At 42.3% G+C, this 17,220-nt stretch overlaps 1 protein-coding gene across 3 annotated transcripts in view; it reads left to right on the top strand.

Annotated features, from left to right (window-relative positions):
* Nucleotides 1–17,220, top strand: part of SFSWAP (splicing factor SWAP) — a 194,198-nt gene that overhangs the window by 106,429 nt on the left and 70,549 nt on the right. For 2 of the 3 annotated variants that reach the window (XM_073557037.1, XM_073557039.1), the window contains 2 exons: nt 9,888–10,053; nt 11,644–11,892. In XM_073557037.1, coding sequence (XP_073413138.1) covers nt 9,888–10,053; nt 11,644–11,892 — 415 coding nt within the window. The remainder of the gene's footprint in view (nt 1–9,887; nt 10,054–11,643; nt 11,893–17,220) is intronic. The other variant, XM_073557038.1, reaches the window with a different exon arrangement.

Below are 17,220 nucleotides of genomic sequence, written 5' to 3'. Positions count from 1 at the left end.
GGGTGGCACATGTTAAGGAGCTGAAACTCCTAAACCCTTCATCCAATTTTAATGTGGATACCCTCAAATGAAAGCTGAAAGTCTGAACTTCAACTGCATCTGAATTGTTTTGTTTAAAATTCATTGTGGTAATGTCTAGACAGAAAATTAGAAAAATGTTCTCTGTCCAAATATATATGGACCTAACTGTATATAAACACTGTGTAATAAACTATGTAAATGGCAAAAAAACGTTTTCAACAAAAACATACTAAATAACATTTGTGCAGTCTATGAATTTGTTCTAAGAAATAGAATTGCCTCCATCAGATCCTCCTTCATATATTACCTCAAATCTGACATAATAATTTTAAGGCCAGAGAACAGCCTCTCTACACTAACTTGGGTTGGAGGCAAAGCCGTAACCACATGGGAACATCTCTAACAATTTCCAGGTATAAATTGTTTGCCTCATGCCCAGTCAATTTTGATGAACGGTTGAATTTTTCTATTTCTTTGAGAGCAAGTGAAACATTTTGCTGAAATATGGTCAATCTGCTTGCTATAGGAGACGGAGTGAAATCTTTTTCCTTGCGGCAACGCTTTGCCTGCTCCATGTCATCCAAATACTTGTCATAGTCAAACGCCTCATATGATGAGGATGAAGATATGACAGCAGTAGCACTGTCAGGACCCAAGTCCTCTTGCGTCTGGCAGTCCTCCTGTAGGCCACTCATCCTAACTGCTACCTCAGTCAGAGCTTCTTTTCCTTTAGTATGCTGTTGATCATCAAGCAGTATACGATGACTTGGGTCCACATAAACAGCTGCCAGAAAAAAAATTATTTTCCAATAGCATCTCTTTCCGTTTCATTGAAGCAGAAATGCCATCTGCGATTAAACCTCCTCTTTGGGACAGGCAAAATAGCAAGTTCTTCCTCTCCCTTATGAAAATGCCAGGAGTTAAATCCTCCGCTTGTAATTTTTTAGTCACTGTAAATGGGTGATTAAGCGATTCCTTCAATTCAGCCACCTGTGTCCATTGACCTTCATTTAGGGTTACCTGAGGGTTCGCCATATCTATAAGAAACGGTTTTAGTTCAAGCAATCGCTCAATCATTAAATAAGTGCTGCCCCACCGAGTGGCTTGATTGAGAATTGCCCCTTTCCCAGCACGTCTCTTCAAGATGGAATCAATTTTAGGGGTTATGGCGGCAATAACCAATTTCCTCACTTTTCCAATCAGATTTCCAGCATGTCCCTCTTGCAGACTTTCTCTTATTGCCAGCTGCAGCGTGTGCACAACACAGCGCATGTGATGAATATGAAAGTGTTTTGAAGCACCTTCAACAAGATCTATTTCTACAGTATAATTTTGCTGTTCTTCTGTTGTAATATCTGTTTGTTCCTCAGTTACATGAACAGCACTGTGGCCTTCCATCTCAAACTGAATCCTAAATTTTCTTCTAGCTGTTGTTCATTACTCTCATTCATCAGTGTAATTGTACTTATCATGTTTGAAGCATTGTCCGTTACAATATCAAGAACCTGTTCTTGTGTGAATGTAGCCTTAGATCAGAAATAGAACAGCCATTTATAGGACATTTCATAACTTTCCCAAATTCCTATGAAAAATTATTCCGCACATTGTGCATTGAACTACCGTACCAAATTATATATTTTAGGAGTTGGTCCATTTTATACCGACTCCACCAAAATGAGCTCCGACTCCAACGCCACAGCCCTGATGGAGACACAGCTCTGGTCCTGAGTGCCGGGGCAGCGCTGGGTGTTGATGCGAGAGACTCGTGCGAGTTTCTCGCATCACACACCGAGTGTGATCCTGGCCTAAGGCTCGGCTCAAATTTATCCTGCGCTTACATCGGAGTTTCCATATAAATTCCCCAAAACCGCGATTCAGACAAAACCCCAGATGGAACCACTAACTTATGAGGCAGATGGAGTCACTTTGAAATGGTCTGTGTTCTGGCGGTGTCCCATCATTTTCTGCATCTTTTTTATCGCCAAAGTGTACGTGACCACAGATCTGTGCACGCCTAAAATGATACAGACAGCAGGAGCAGACACCAAACGAAGTGCAAAGTTTTTCCATCTGCCTCATGGTGGGTGGTTCCGTTGGGGATTTTGTCTGGCATTGTTATGGAATTTACACGGAAACCCCAATGTAAGTGCCCAGAGTAGAGCACAAGAATGCGATCCCAGCCTTATTTTGTAAGCGATCAAAAGATATGTACCCCAAAATGTTACCAATAAAAACCCTAATTTATCGTTCCCACTCAGGTCTGCCATTTGTCACTGGAACTATTGGGGGTTCCCACGTTACTGCTAGAACAAGCACTCTGGAAAAAGCACCATGGCTCTCCCCCCCCCCCCCAATTAAATTCCAGTGAATTCTGCGCTCACAAATGCAGATGCCTCCTCCTTCTGAGCCCACTGTACCTAAACCACAGTAAGCAGCCACATGTTTGACATAGAGGAGAGAGGGCACTGAATTAACGGGCGCCTATATCCAGAAGCACAAGCTGGGCAATAAGTATGGGGGTGCTGCAATATATGGGGCTCTACACTGTATGGGGACACAATGTATGGGTACTAAACTGGCAGATTATAAATGACAAAAAAAAGCTTAGCGTGGATGTTACATAATGGTCATTGTAGCTGTAGATGAATTCTTTGAGAGGTGCAGTTTCTACAGTGAGGTCACTTTTTACAGTGAGGTCACTTTTTTTTTTTTTTTTCTTTTACTGCTGTTGTGGCACCTTCGTGGCTCCGCATCTGTCACCCCCAAACTATTCTAGCAAAATCTGTGCTTCAAATAGCGCTCCTTCGTTCTCAGCCATAATGTGTGGCCCAACAGTAATTTCTGACAATCTATGGGGCAGCACTGCTTTCAGGAGAAATTGCGCAATAAATTGTGGGATCTAGTTTCATCTTTTAACCCTTGTGTACCTGACAAATTTGCAGCAGATACAAAAATTGCATTTTTACCACTAAAATGTCATATTTCCACCTCTCAATGTAATGTTATAAAATTCTGTGAGAAACCTATCAGTTCAAAATACTCACTACACCCCTGGTGAATATACTGAGGGGTCTAGTTTCCAAAATAGGGTCACTTATATTCTTCTGTTTTCACATGTCAGGAGCTCTTGAAATTTGACATGGCATTCACAATCTATCCCAGGCAAATAGCTCTTTTTCCTTTCCTAGTTCTACCATGTGCCCAAGCAGAAGTTTTTGACCACATACGGGGTATAGTCGCATTTGAGACAAATTGCACAATTGCATTTATGGGATCTGTTTTCTCAGTACACATCTAGAGACGTTCCCTGAGGGAGTCTAGTTTCCAAAATGGGGTCACTGATGGGGGTTTTCACTGCTTAGGCACATCGGGGGCTTTTCAAACGCGACATGACGCCCACAAACCATTCCATCAAAGTCTGCATTCCAAAATGCCGCACTTTCATTTCCGAGACCTGTCGTGCGCCAAACAGTGGTTTCCCTCCACATATGGGATATCGGTGTACTGAGGCGAAATTGCTCATCAAATTTTTTTATTCCATTTTCACTTATTAACCTTGTGAAAATAAAAAAAAAAGGGGCTAAAAGTACATTTTAGTGGGTAAAATGTGATTTTATATTTTCACAGCTCTACGTATAAACTTCTGTGACGCACCTGGGGGGGGGGGTTTCAAGGTGCTCATGACACATCTAGATAAGTTCCTTGAGGGGTCTAGATTCCAAAATGGGGTCCTTTTTTGGAGGATTCTATTCTTGATAACCAGCCTTTCTGAAGCTGAGGGTTGCAACTCGCAGCTGTCGTTTTTGCCTGGCTGGTTATCAAAAATACTGGGTAACCCCACGTCATTATTTATAGCGTAGGCTGCGGCTGATAAATACTCCCATCAGCCACCGCCTGCTCTCACTATGAACAGTTGAATACATCTCTCAACGTTGTCTCCTGCAAGTGCTGATCGCAGAGCGAGCAGGGGACAATGACGTGAACTGTCTTCTGCTGCACCTGGCGCCGGGGAATAGCGAGAACAGTAACGCTGATTCCGAGGTGCCGGTATGTGTCACTCTGATACAGGGACGTTATCAGTGTGCATGTGTGTGTGACGTTTTGCGGCCCGTGCTGCTACCGGAAACTGACGTCTGAAAGAGCCCTTAGTGAACTCGGTCATTTACTGAACTTTGACCGACTTTTGCCGATTTTTAGGAAAAAAAGCTCGGGAATCCGAATGTGCAATTTTCTTGCCAAATTTGAGATTGACGAATGTTTTCCAAACAAGTTCGCTCATTTCTAGTTATTATAAAGAAACAAACTCCACTGTACTTGCCTTTGACCCCTTCATGACAGCCAATACATCTTTTTACTGACCTGAGAGGTAAGAGAATATCATCCTCATACAGGTGACAATCCAGCAGCTGTCAGCTGTACACTATAGCTGACAACTTGTTGCATCAGAAATGATCAGTGTTGGCACGTCCATATCTGTTTAACCCCTTAGTTGCTGTCAAGTGACTACATCAAATAAATTGTTAATAGATTGTGGGGCCTTCCGCTTTACTCTAATTAACACACTGAGACCATGATTTTGTGGTCCTGATGTTTGCATAGCAGTTCATGGCCAAATAGCAGCCTTAGGGTACGGTTTCACATAGCGACGCACCAGTGATCCCGACATCGATACGACCTGGTAAGGATCACTGGTGTGTCGCTACATGACTGCTACATGGCCGTCAAACAGGCAGACTTACCCAACGACGCAGCAACGATCCACCGATCCGTATAACGACCTCGGCGGTCGATGGGACCTTGTCACACAGCAGCGATTCTGACGATTCCCGCCTGCCTCCCTGAGTTCTGCGTCGCCAACGAGGACGCTCATCGGTGTTAAACACAGCTATGCGCGCTGGCCAGCGGGACACCAGCGAGCAAAAAATGGCCCAGGACATTCGAGCACGATCAGCGACATCGCAGCGGGGGCCTGGTCGCCGCTACGTGTCACACGTAGCGAGGTCGCTGTTGCATCACAAAATCGGTGACGCTTCAGCGATCTCGCTAGCGATCTCTCTATGTGAGACAGGGCCTTTAGCGTCACTCAACTATAGCGGTTCAAAAGTTAGCAACATTTAGGAGGAAAACAAACACTTTTTCATTCCTGCTATACCACTTTACATTAAATGCTGAAAATCACCTGAAGGGTTAATAAAATATCTGACAGCAGTTTTCAATGTCAGGGGGTGCTGTTAAAATGGTATCATGATTGGGGTTTTCCAATATATAGCACCCCCAAAGACACTTTAAACCAGGATAGGTCCCTCAAAAATTTTGTACATTTCCTTGAAAAAAATGAAAAATTGCTGCTACATTTTTAAACCTCCTAAAAGGCTAACAAAATAAATTAGCATTTTTAAAACCGCATGTGCATAGTCAACAAAGTAAATTGTAAGTTGTTTTTGTCAGCCATGTTAGCCGTTGCGTGTTGCATTAAAACGCCACTGTCTGAGATTGGCAGCCATTCTTAATTACTGCCGTTGTAGCTCATTTCTGGCTGCTGCTGTTAGACACAAATACAGACCATGTAATCCAGCCAGCAATAAAGCACTCCGCTCCTGAGCCCTCTCCACAAACAAGAAGTCCCGCAATCACATGCATGTACGCAGGGCTGTGGAGTCGGAGCCGTTGCAGTCAGTCTGTGTCCTTTTTGGTGGAGTCGGTATAAAATGGACTGACTCCAGCTCCTAAAATATAGTGGGGCAAAAAAGTATTTAGTCAGTCAGCAATAGTGCAAGTTCCACCACTTAAAAAGATGAGAGGCGTCTGTAATTTACATCATAGGTAGACCTCAACTATGGGAGACAAACTGAGGAAAAAAAAATCCAGAAAATCACATTGTCTGTTTTTTTTTTCATTTTATTTGCATATTATGGTGGAAAATAAGTATTTGGTCAGAAACAAGCAATCAAGATTTCTGGCTCTCACAGACCTGTAACTTCTTCTTTAAGAGTCTCCTCTTTCCTCCACTCATTACCTGTAGTAATGGCACCTGTTTAAACCTGTTATCAGTATAAAAAGACACCTGTGCACACCCTCAAACAGTCTGACTCCAAACTCCACTATGATGAAGACCAAAGAGCTGTCAAAGGACACCAGAAACAAAATTGTAGCCCTGCACCAGGCTGGGAAGACTGAATCTGCAATAGCCAACCAGCTTGGAGTGAAGAAATCAACTGTGGGAGCAATAATTAGAAAATGGAAGACATACAAGACCACTGATAATCTCCCTCGATCTGGTGCTCCACGCAAAATCCCACCCCGTGGGGTCAGAATGATCACAAGAACGGTGAGCAAAAATCCCAGAACCACGCTGGGGGACCTAGTGAATGAACTGCAGAGAGCTGGGACCAATGTAACAAGGCCTACCATAAGTAACACACTACGCCACCATGGACTCAGATCCTGCAGTGTCAGACGTGTCCCACTGCTTAAGCCTGTACATGTCCGGGCCCGTCTGAAGTTTGCTAGAGAGCATTTGGATGATCCAGAGGAGTTTTGGGAGAATGTCCTATGGTCTGATGAAACCAAACTGGAACTGTTTGGTAGAAACACAACTTGTCGTGTTTGGAGGAAAAAGAATACTGAGTTGCATCCATCAAACACCATACCTACTGTAAAGCATGGTGGTGGAAACATCATGCTTTGGGGCTGTTTCTCTGCAAAGGGGCCAGGACGACTGATCCGGGTACATGAAAGAATGAATGGGGCCATGTATCATGAGATTTTGAGTGCAAACCTCCTTCCATCAGCAAGGGCATTGAAGATGAAACGTGGCTGGGTCTTTCAACATGACAATGATCCAAAGCACACCGCCAGGGCAGCAAAGGAGTGGCTTCGTAAGAAGCATTTCAAGGTCCTGGAGTGGCCTAGACAGTCTCCAGATCTCAACCCCAAAGAAAACCTTTGGAGGGAGTTGAAAGTCCGTGTTGCCAAGTGAAAAGCCAAAAACATCACTGCTCTAGAGGAGATCTGCATGGAGGAATGGGCCAACATACCAACAACAGTGTGTGGCAACCTTGTGAAGACTTACAGAAAACGTTTGACCTCTGTCATTGCCAACAAAGGATATATCACAAAGTATTGAGATGAAATTTTGTTTCTGACCAAATACTTATTTTCCACCATAATATGCAAATAAAATGAAAAAAAAACAGACAATGTGATTTTCTGGATTTTTTTTTTCTCAGTTTGTCTCCCATAGTTGAGGTCTACCTATGATGTAAATTACAGACGCCTCTCATCTTTTTAAGTGGTGGAACTTGCACTATTGCTGACTGACTAAATACTTTTTTGCCCCACTGTATATAATAATTTGGGTTCAGTAGTACAATGCAGAAAGTGCTGTAAATGTTCTCATAATAATTTGGGAAAGTTCTGAAATGTCCTATAAACGTCTGTTCTGTTCTTGATCTAAGGATCTAGGCTGTTGGCTGAGATGAAAATCTGTTCTGCACTTTATGTACATGCTCAGTAGTGAGGCAGGGCTCTGGGGGTTTGGCTTACCGACGCCGCAGCCTTACATTTACGTGCTTTTGCTTTGAGTTGCTAAGATTTCATGATGTCCGCCGCGGGGGTGCGCATGCGCGGGCGACTTCACAGTCTCGCGTTTCCTAAGGCCTCCACACGGTGACCGCGCGAGTCACTGACGTCATGGGTGATTTTCCCAGACCTGCACTGTCATTGGGAGGCCGGCGGTGACGCTGTGTCTGTGAAATCCCGCCCCTCATGCGCCGTGACACCGCGGCTGATATCATGCACCTGGAGTTGGGGGGTATTTATACCTGGCTAAGTACACCTTTCCACACTGCTCCCCGAGGAAGCCAACACGGCGAAACGTGCATCGGGGCACGTTCCTGGAGACAGATACTCGCCCACATGGGTACTTTAATCTGCACCGTCACTTTAGGGGAGAGTTACATTAGGACAATCACATGTACCATTCTCCTATAGTCCTGTCACCCTGCATTGGCCTTTCCTTCCCTGGTTACATGGGATTTTGGAGACATATTATTATTGGCAGGGTGATGTTCTGAGTCTGAAATTGCAGCACAGTCAGATCTTGTGTTTCACCTTATCATTCTACTCTCCCTTCTGGAGATTTTTCTGTATGGTGCACATTGTAGTATCCTGGTTGTGAGTGTCTCAGGGATTTGTTTGTCTCTTAATACCGACCACTTCATCTATCATTACTATGTTTATTGTGGTTTTATGTGATGATTAATAAAAGGAATATTTTTATATGCAATTTTTGTCATGGTCTATGTAGAGCTGGATGCTCCTCTGTGTGAATTCTGATTATGGGTGGAGTTGCCCATCCCCTTTGGGGACTTTGGAAAGTGTTTTTCACCCATGGCATTGGTTATATTAAATTAATAAGATTTCATGATGTAGCTGAGCGAGTCAGTGTTAATGATATGTATGGATTCTTTGTGGAATATCGAGGTTGCATATCTTATCCAGGACAGATGGCGCACCTGACCTTCCCTTTTGTATAGTTGGTGCAGAGCATCAGACACTTTCACAAGGCAGACTCCTTTTTTTCCAGTACAGTAGCTTCTGAAGATATGCATTTGTTCTGTTCTCAGAAGTTGGGTTATACTGCTGAGTCCTTTGTCTGAAACTGGTCAAGAGGAAGCCTATTTTACGCTATAGCTAGTCTGAAGTTATTAAGGCTGCTCAATAAACGGTTTTGAAAATCATTTAAAGTTCTATTTTTTACTTTGTTCTTTTCCTTTCTGGTAAAATGGTTTAAAACTTCAATTAGAATGTAATTGTTCATTGTGCTTTCATTACTTTTACTTCCCATTCACTGACATTAGGTTCTTAGCTTTTTTGGAAAACATTTTTAAGTTCTTGAGATGGCCACCCACGCCGTGTCTAACACTCAGTCTTTCAAAGAACATTCCCAAAAAGAGCGCTCATCCTTCACCCTGTATCGTTGATTATGTATGGCGAGCTTGAAGGACTGCCAAGGTCAATGTGGCTGAGACCGCATAACGATCCTTTCTTCTCTAGTAACCTACTTGTAGGGTAGTATTATGTAGCCCTCTTGCTATTTTATGGTTAGATATCAAATTGACCACTTATGTTTAATTGTTAAACCATAGAAAAGATGGATATTAAGCTCCAGTCATTGTTAACCCTTCTTTTGGGCAAGAGCTGCATGTATGAAGGTGTATTTCTTTGCCATCATATTTTACATCATGTGCGGAGTTCGTTGTCATTCTCTGTACCGTATTGGGTTCACGGCCTAATTTCTTTACCTCGGTTAAGGCCCCAATATATATTGTAGTCGCATTTCCCTGCAGATCTTAAATGGTATCTGCCCACCATCTGATGTATATAGGGTGGTCTCTTGACAAATAACGATGAGTTGAGCAAATATCTTCGGTTCCCCGCTTATTCAGCAAGCTATAGCGCTTGCGCTTACAGCACATGCATGGAGAGTCTGTGTGTTGAGCTCTCCATACATATGCTGTGACTGTGACACATGCAGCTGCGTCGGTTATCAGCTGTTCAGCCGGCGCGATCCAGGAAGCCATGTTCCTGCTGTAGCTTAATCGGCAAGCGCTATAGGTTGCCGAATAAGCCGGGAACCGGAGATATTAGGTCATCTCTAATAATGACTGGGAGAGAAGGATGATCAACGCTTTCTGTTTTTCACCTTAATGACCTGCTACCCAAGGGGTCTGGCAGCAGATTCCTCCCTACCCACTTCCCTTACCTCCCATTAAAAACACACAAACACTTGGCTGAGTGTATAGGCAGGAATGGACGGTCAGCTTTTTTGCTTAGTTTAACCTTAATTTGTTTTATTTCCTAAGCAGCCTTCTACAGCCTCAGAAGTATGTTGTCCATCGGTACAATCCGCAGATGACAACTTGATATTAAGTAATCCAGCTGCAGATGATGGAAGCGATGTTGGTGCCAGTGATGCCACATCGGACAGAGCTGACAGTAAGCCTGCCAATGATGGGAAGCTCATGAAAGGTATGTCACCAGTTGTTTCATGTGTACAGTAGCCTCATGCTTTCTCCTTTTTTCCCCTATATGAAACAAACTTGCATCTCTTTGTATAACTACATGTTTGTCTTTAGAAGCAGAAGGATATTCTTTCTGTAGCCAAATAGAAAATCTGTATTGGTAAAATAACAAGATTTAGCTATAATGCAGATGGACCAACAACAACCTGTACACTAGACATTGGACTGGCTGCACTTTTTGACTACCTGTGACTGTCACTAGGAGCCCGGCAGCCTACTGCATACTGTTTTATGTTTTTATTTTATAATGTGGGGCTGCAGTAGTCAGAAAGGAGTTGTCTATTAGGCCTCTTTCACACTTCCGTTTTTTACAATCAGTCACAATCCGCCAGGTTTTGAAAAAAACGGATCCGCAATTTTCTTTTGAGGATCCGTTTTTTCCCCCATTGACTTCCATTATTGGCGGATTGTGATGGATTGCCGTCCGTTGCATCTGTTTTTTTTGCGGATCCGCCAAAAGTTCCTGTCCGTTGCCATCCTCAAAGATTTCAAAACGGAGCTTGCAACGTTTTTTTCTGTGGCGGTTCCTCCAGGCACACATTTAAGCCGAAATTCTTTCTGGGTGCCGGACAAAAAAAAATTCTTTCTCTCTTTCTCTCTCTCTCTTTCTCTCTCTCTTTCTCTCTCTCTTTCTCTCTCTCTTTCTCTCTCTCTTTCTCTCTCTCTTTCTCTCTCTCTTTCTCTCTCTCTTTCTCTCTCTCTTTCTCTCTCTCTTTCTCTCTCTCTCTCTTTCTCTCTCTCTTTCTCTCTCTCTTTCTCTCTCTCTTTCTCTCTCTCTTTCTCTCTCTCTTTCTCTCTCTCTTTCTCTCTCTCTCTCTCTCTCTCTCTCTCTCTTTCTCTCTCTCCTTTTCCAGGCTGCGATCAGTACTAAAACGGATCCGACATCCGTCCTTTTGGCGGATCTTGACTGATGCAAAAAACTGAAGTGTGAAAGAGGCCTTAGTGTACACATGAGATTAAAGCCACATGAAATAGAAAAGAAAAAGTCTCTACTCCTGGAATGGAGCTGCTTCGCCAATGTCAAAGCTGTCTAGACATTGTCACATGACTTTCGCTGCACATCGATGTCTGCTCTGTCTGAAAGATTGCAGCCAATCACTGGCCGATGGCCGCAACAGTCATGGTACATAACTCTCATGTCACAGGGAGACTTGATTTAGCCATTGAGAAGGTGTAGTCCAGTAGTGGATAAACCCAGTAACACAAGATGCAGTAAGCTCCCTCTAGTGGCAGCCACAGGCAGTCAGAATGTTGTGTTTTAAAGCTACACTTATACTGCATCACCCCCAAGCGAAATAAAATCAGCTGCAAGGTCTAAAAATGTAGGACCCTTTAAAGATACTGTCACATTTGTGATGGACTTCTGCCTGCCATCTGAAGCATGATCTGCAGCAGCTATGCTTCTACCACTAGAGATGTCCAGATTTACCTTCTTGTCCTTTTGGACTATGTTGTGGATTAATTTGTTTTGCTTCTTTCTCTCCCCTATTTGTTACATTGCACCTTTTTAATGATTTTTTTTTCATTGTATTTTCAGTTTCGTTTGCTCCAATAAGCTTTGCAATAAAGGTGAAAGAAACAGACCTTTTGCCCCTTGAGAAAAACAGAGTAAGATTAGATGATGACAGTGAGGAGGAGGAGGGGGAGGATGGAGAAAGCAAAGATGGCCAGCAAAGCAAGAGCAGTAGCACTACTACTAATAGTAGCCAGTTGGTTAGTACTGGGAGCACTGCGGTGGAGGAGAAGAGACCCCAGCTAACTCCAGAAGAACTTGAAGCTAAGCAAGGTATGTGTATATATTCAAACTGCATCGCAAATAAAGCTCTATAGGCTTTGCATATTTCCAGCATAGATAACTACCTCGTGGTATGTTTTTAGCCACTCTTGGACCCCCATGTGCTTTTAGTGAATAGGTGTGGCCTTATTGATGGATTGATGCACGTGTTTACAGGTGAAACATGTTAAAAACGATGATGCAGTTATGACATAAGTGTCGTCATTAATGGCATCACAAGCACATGTGGTTTTGCTCCCGCGATTAGTGGCCTCATGATGCACCGATGAGGATGACACCAAGGCTGGAATAACATATGCAGTTGTGCAAAAGCCATGTGGTTCCTGAAGAAATATTACAAAAGTCAGAAGTGTCCTCCTGTGTTTGGCTCTGAAAACTGCCAAAAAATCCGCATGTGTGACTCCAGCCTTAATGAGGAGTGCAGCTCGGTCGGCAGAACTTGTCCTCGCTTGAGGATCATGAGGACTAGGAACACAAAGTATGATAAAATGTTACTTAGCTTTATTAATACAAAACTGGAAAAGGCCTTCAAGAAGTTTCAGGAATACTCCTTTCCTCCCGGCTGCAGTTTATTTTTAACAGAACCAGAAAAAGAATAATACCTAAAAATTATCTTTTAATTCAATCACTAAAAAGCATAATACAGTAAAATTACCTCAATACATAGGGAGGTAGATAAATAGATAGAGGGTCAGCCGCACACTGCATGGTCACTTTGGCCAGGGAGATTGAGCCCCTAGTAACTGACCCCTGATGAACCCTCATGAATATTGAGGGGGAAACGCGTCGGGTTTCTGCCTACATCAATGGCTGATAAGTATACGCTGCACATTTTCCTTTATGACAGACTTCATGTGGCATTTTTTTTTTTTCTTTAAAGAGCAGTATTAACCCTGCAAGACAGAGATTTCCTTGCACTATATATGAAATGTGAAAAGCTGAAGAGTGCAATGCGATGTTTTATATGAATTCTCATCGTCCCCCACACTGCCATGGGGAGGATGTCTGATATAGTTCCTCTATTTTGCTTGCATACAGTGAGGAAAAAAAAGTATTTAGTCAGTCAGCAATAGTGCAAGTTCCACCACTTAAAAAGATGAGAGGCGTCTGTAATTTACATCATAGGTAGACCTCAACTATGGGAGACAAACTGAGAAAAAAAAATCCAGAAAATCACATTGTCTGTTTTTTTTCATTTTATTTGCATATTATGGTGGAAAATAAGTATTTGGTCAGAAACAAGCAATCAAGATTTCTGGCTCTCACAGACCTGTAACTTCTTCTTTAAGAGTCTCCTCTTTCCTCCACTCATTACCTGTAGTAATGGCACCTGTTTAAACTTGTTATCAGTATAAAAAGACACCTGTGCACACCCTCAAACAGGCTGACTCCAAACTCCACTATGGTGAAAACCAAAGAGCTGTCAAAGGACACCAGAAACAAAATTGTAGCCCTGCACCAGGCTGGGAAGACTGAATCTGCAATAGCCAACCAGCTTGGAGTGAAGAAATCAACTGTGGGAGCAATAATTAGAAAATGGAAGACATACAAGACCACTGATAATCTCCCTCGATCTGGTGCTCCACGCAAAATCCCACCCCATGGGGTCAGAATGATCACAAGAACGGTGAGCAAAAATCCCAGAACCACGCGGGGGGGACCTAGTGAATGAACTGCAGAGAGCTGGGACCAATGTAACAAGGCCTACCATAAGTAACACACTACGCCACCATGGACTCAGATCCTGCAGTGCCAGACGTGTCCCACTGCTTAAGCCTGTACATGTCCGGGCCCGTCTGAAGTTTGCTAGAGAGCATTTGGATGATCCAGAGGAGTTTTGGGAGAATGTCCTATGGTCTGATGAAACCAAACTGGAACTGTTTGGTAGAAACACAACTTGTCGTCTTTGGACTAAAAAGAATACTGAGTTGCATCCATCAAACACCATACCTACTGTAAAGCATGGTGGTGGAAACATCATGCTTTGGGGCTGTTTCTCTGCAAAGGGGCCAGGACGACTGATCCGGGTACATGAAAGAATGAATGGGGCCATGTATCGTGAGATTTTGAGTGCAAACCTCCTTCCATCAGCAAGGGCATTGAAGATGAAACGTGGCTGGGTCTTTCAACATGACAATGATCCAAAGCACACCGCCAGGGCAACGAAGGAGTGGCTTCGTAAGAAGCATTTCAAGGTCCTGGAGTGGCCTAGACAGTCTCCAGATCTCAACCCCAAAGAAAACCTTTGGAGGGAGTTGAAAGTCCGTGTTGCCAAGCGAAAAGCCAAAAACATCACTGCTCTAGAGGAGATCTACATGGAGGAATGGGCCAACATACCAACAACAGTGTGTGGCAACCTTGTGAAGACTTACAGAAAACGTTTGACCTCTGTCATTGCCAACAAAGGATATATCACAAAGCATTGAGATGAAATTTTGTTTCTGACCAAATACTTATTTTCCACCATAATATGCAAATAAAATGAAAAAAAAACAGACAATGTGATTTTCTGGATTTTTTTTTTCTCAGTTTGTCTCCCATAGTTGAGGTCTACCTATGATGTAAATTACAGACACCTCTCATCTTTTTAAGTGGTGGAACTTGCACTATTGCTGACTGACTAAATACTTTTTTGCCCCACTGTATATGAAGGGTTACTGCACGGTGTTATATTTTATTGTGCCCTATGAGGAATTTAGGCGTATGGAGGTGATTCAACTTTAAACCTCATGAAGTACCACCTTATATCAATATTGTTGCTCATTTTGACATTGTGTGCATCTTTTGAGGTTGACTGAGCCTCAGGACATATTGGGCTGATTAAATTTTTGCGCATGTGCAACAGCTGTCTAACAGATACTATTTTTCCATTATTTAAGTGTGCAGTGTTTACAGTGCTTTTTGCTGGTTTTCAATTTTGAACAAATATGTGTACTTTCATTGTAGACTAGCGACATTGATCTCTCTCTATACGTTTTTTCTAAGATTTTCTATTATGGGTTTGATTTATTTCAGCAGGGTAGTATAATTTTTTTTGACTACGAGATAAGTTCTATTTTTTCTGCTGATACCCATTCTGTGAATTAAGAATTTTTAGACTACGAGATAAGTTTACAGTCCTCTATTACGAGATAAGTTTACAGTCCTATACTAAGAGATAAGTTTACAGCACCTAGCACTTTTTTTTAGCACGAGACAATAATTGTCTCTCCACTATTTTCGGCATTGTGGGTGTGAGTGCGGGTATTTTTTGTGTCCCCTATTTTTGTATATGTAGGGAGGTCTAGGGCGTTACTAGGGACGCCGACGTTGAGCGGGGGCGCCACATCGTCAACTAGGGTGCCAACCTCTGCGGTCAGGAAGTGTCTTGGTAGGGCATACTAGGGCGAAGTAGTTTTTGGCCCTTTATGTCTGTGAATTATTGAACCATTTGGTTACCTGACCCTCTATCTATTTATCTACCTCCCTATGGTAATTGTACTGTATTATGCTTTTTAGTGATTGAATTAAAAGTTAATTTTTAGGGATTATTCTTTTTCTGGTTCTGTTTAGAGTACATAATCCTGAATATATAATCTGGAGGTTTGTATTTGCAGTTTATTTTAACTAACAAACTGTGCTTTAGTCACCATACCGTGGTCCAGCACGGAGTCTCTTCGGCCCTGATGTCTGTCATTGTGTTTAGATTTGCAGCCAATATATTAGCTCGGCGGCCCAAGTTGACCGCAAGAGCTTCTGCGCTCATTGATTAACTGCAGACAGTAACAGACCCCAGGAACAATGGCTGAAGCTTGGCACTTTACCCAGGTAGAGTAATAAAAGCACTTTTTATTTAAAACAGACTGAAAATAGGCCCCAGGATTTTTTTTAGACTGTAAAACCCCTTTAATGAGCACTTAAACAAAAATACTTTTACACTTCCTTAAATAACCTCCAGATCGTTCATTGTCCAGATCCTGAGACCTATATGATTGCTCCAAAAAACTTCCTCTGAAGTTCACTGCCCAGCAGGTAGAAGCTCCAGCATAAGCACATGCGCAGAGTGGTGTATGGCCTCATAGACTTTATTATTCATGCAATTTGAGAGGCTCTTGGCACTGGAACCCCTCTGATCCACAGAACATGTAGGGAAAATTAAAATAAAATATGGAATGAAATTATTTATTGCTTTGTTTTGTCTAGAAGTTGAAGGTCCTGACTGGTGTTGATCTTTGCTATGTAATGGAATCTGAAGTTCTTTTGGAAATGGAACCTTTTTGTATCCAGTACTGGACGTAAATCTTACATTTTATCGTAAATGTCAATTGTAGTTATTTTTTGATTCCTAAAACCTGCTTATATTTACAAATCATTTATCTATTCCACTTACCTTTTGCATGGGAAAAAGTCCAATTTGTACAGAGCTGAAATAGCATTGTAACCTTGTATTCCCTAAATATCGTCTTTTTAATCAAGAAAAATTGTGGAGTTTGCATATTTTTATTATAGATTTACATGGCAGATCTGTCATAAGAAAGGTTATTTTTAAATCCAACTGATAATGACAGGGCCACTGTGTCTTTGTGCTCCATGGTACAATAAATATGCTGCTTGTAGATGGAAAGTATGCAGTAGAGAGCTCATGCTAATAACGCGCTGCACTCAGGACGATTACACTGCCCTTAAGAGGTTGTCTAATCTTATATGGTTAAAATTACCAAGTGCTTGTGAAAGCAACCAACTTTGCAGTTAAAAAATTCCCCTATTTTTAAGCGTTCTATAGTTCACTACATTTTGTCTAAGTTACCGGCCACCACTTCTCTCTTAGTGCAGATGGTTTGCTAGCAAGCAGTGCTTACTGCTTGCATTTTTATGCTTTAGAAGAGCCTGCAACCTCTGCTCTGAAACTAGACAGAGTTTTGCATCTGGCAAGCTTCAGTGATCCTGTACCACTCCCATGCTACAAAGACATCTGCGTCTGCGAGTAGTATGGGAGGATGCTCAGTTCGTACCTGCAGCGCAGCTGTTAATTTTCATGAGCATTCCGCCCCCTGAAAAAAGGAAGCTGGGGGAGAGGGGAACTGTTCACTCCTGAAGAAAGATTGAGGACACTGAAATTTACTGTTGTGAACAGTAAAGCAAGTTGAAGATGAAATGATCTCTGAAAGGCCTAAAGTTAATTATGACACAATTCTTTTGTATTTTAGGGGAAAAAAATCTTTTTTTTTTTCTTTTTTTTTTTTTTTACATTTTAAAAATTACAGAAAGGAGAATGGGTCGATGCAAAAGTTTGGGCACCCTTGGAGATTTGCGTGCTCAGGTAACAAAGGTTTCAGACCT

Source organism: Dendrobates tinctorius, unplaced genomic scaffold (assembly GCF_039654945.1).
Source record: "Dendrobates tinctorius isolate UK_male_01 unplaced genomic scaffold, ASM3965494v1 ptg000243l, whole genome shotgun sequence".
NCBI lineage: Eukaryota > Metazoa > Chordata > Amphibia > Anura > Dendrobatidae > Dendrobates > Dendrobates tinctorius.
The sequence above is the reverse complement of the archived record's forward strand: the minus strand, read 5'-3'. Positions and strand labels throughout refer to the sequence as shown.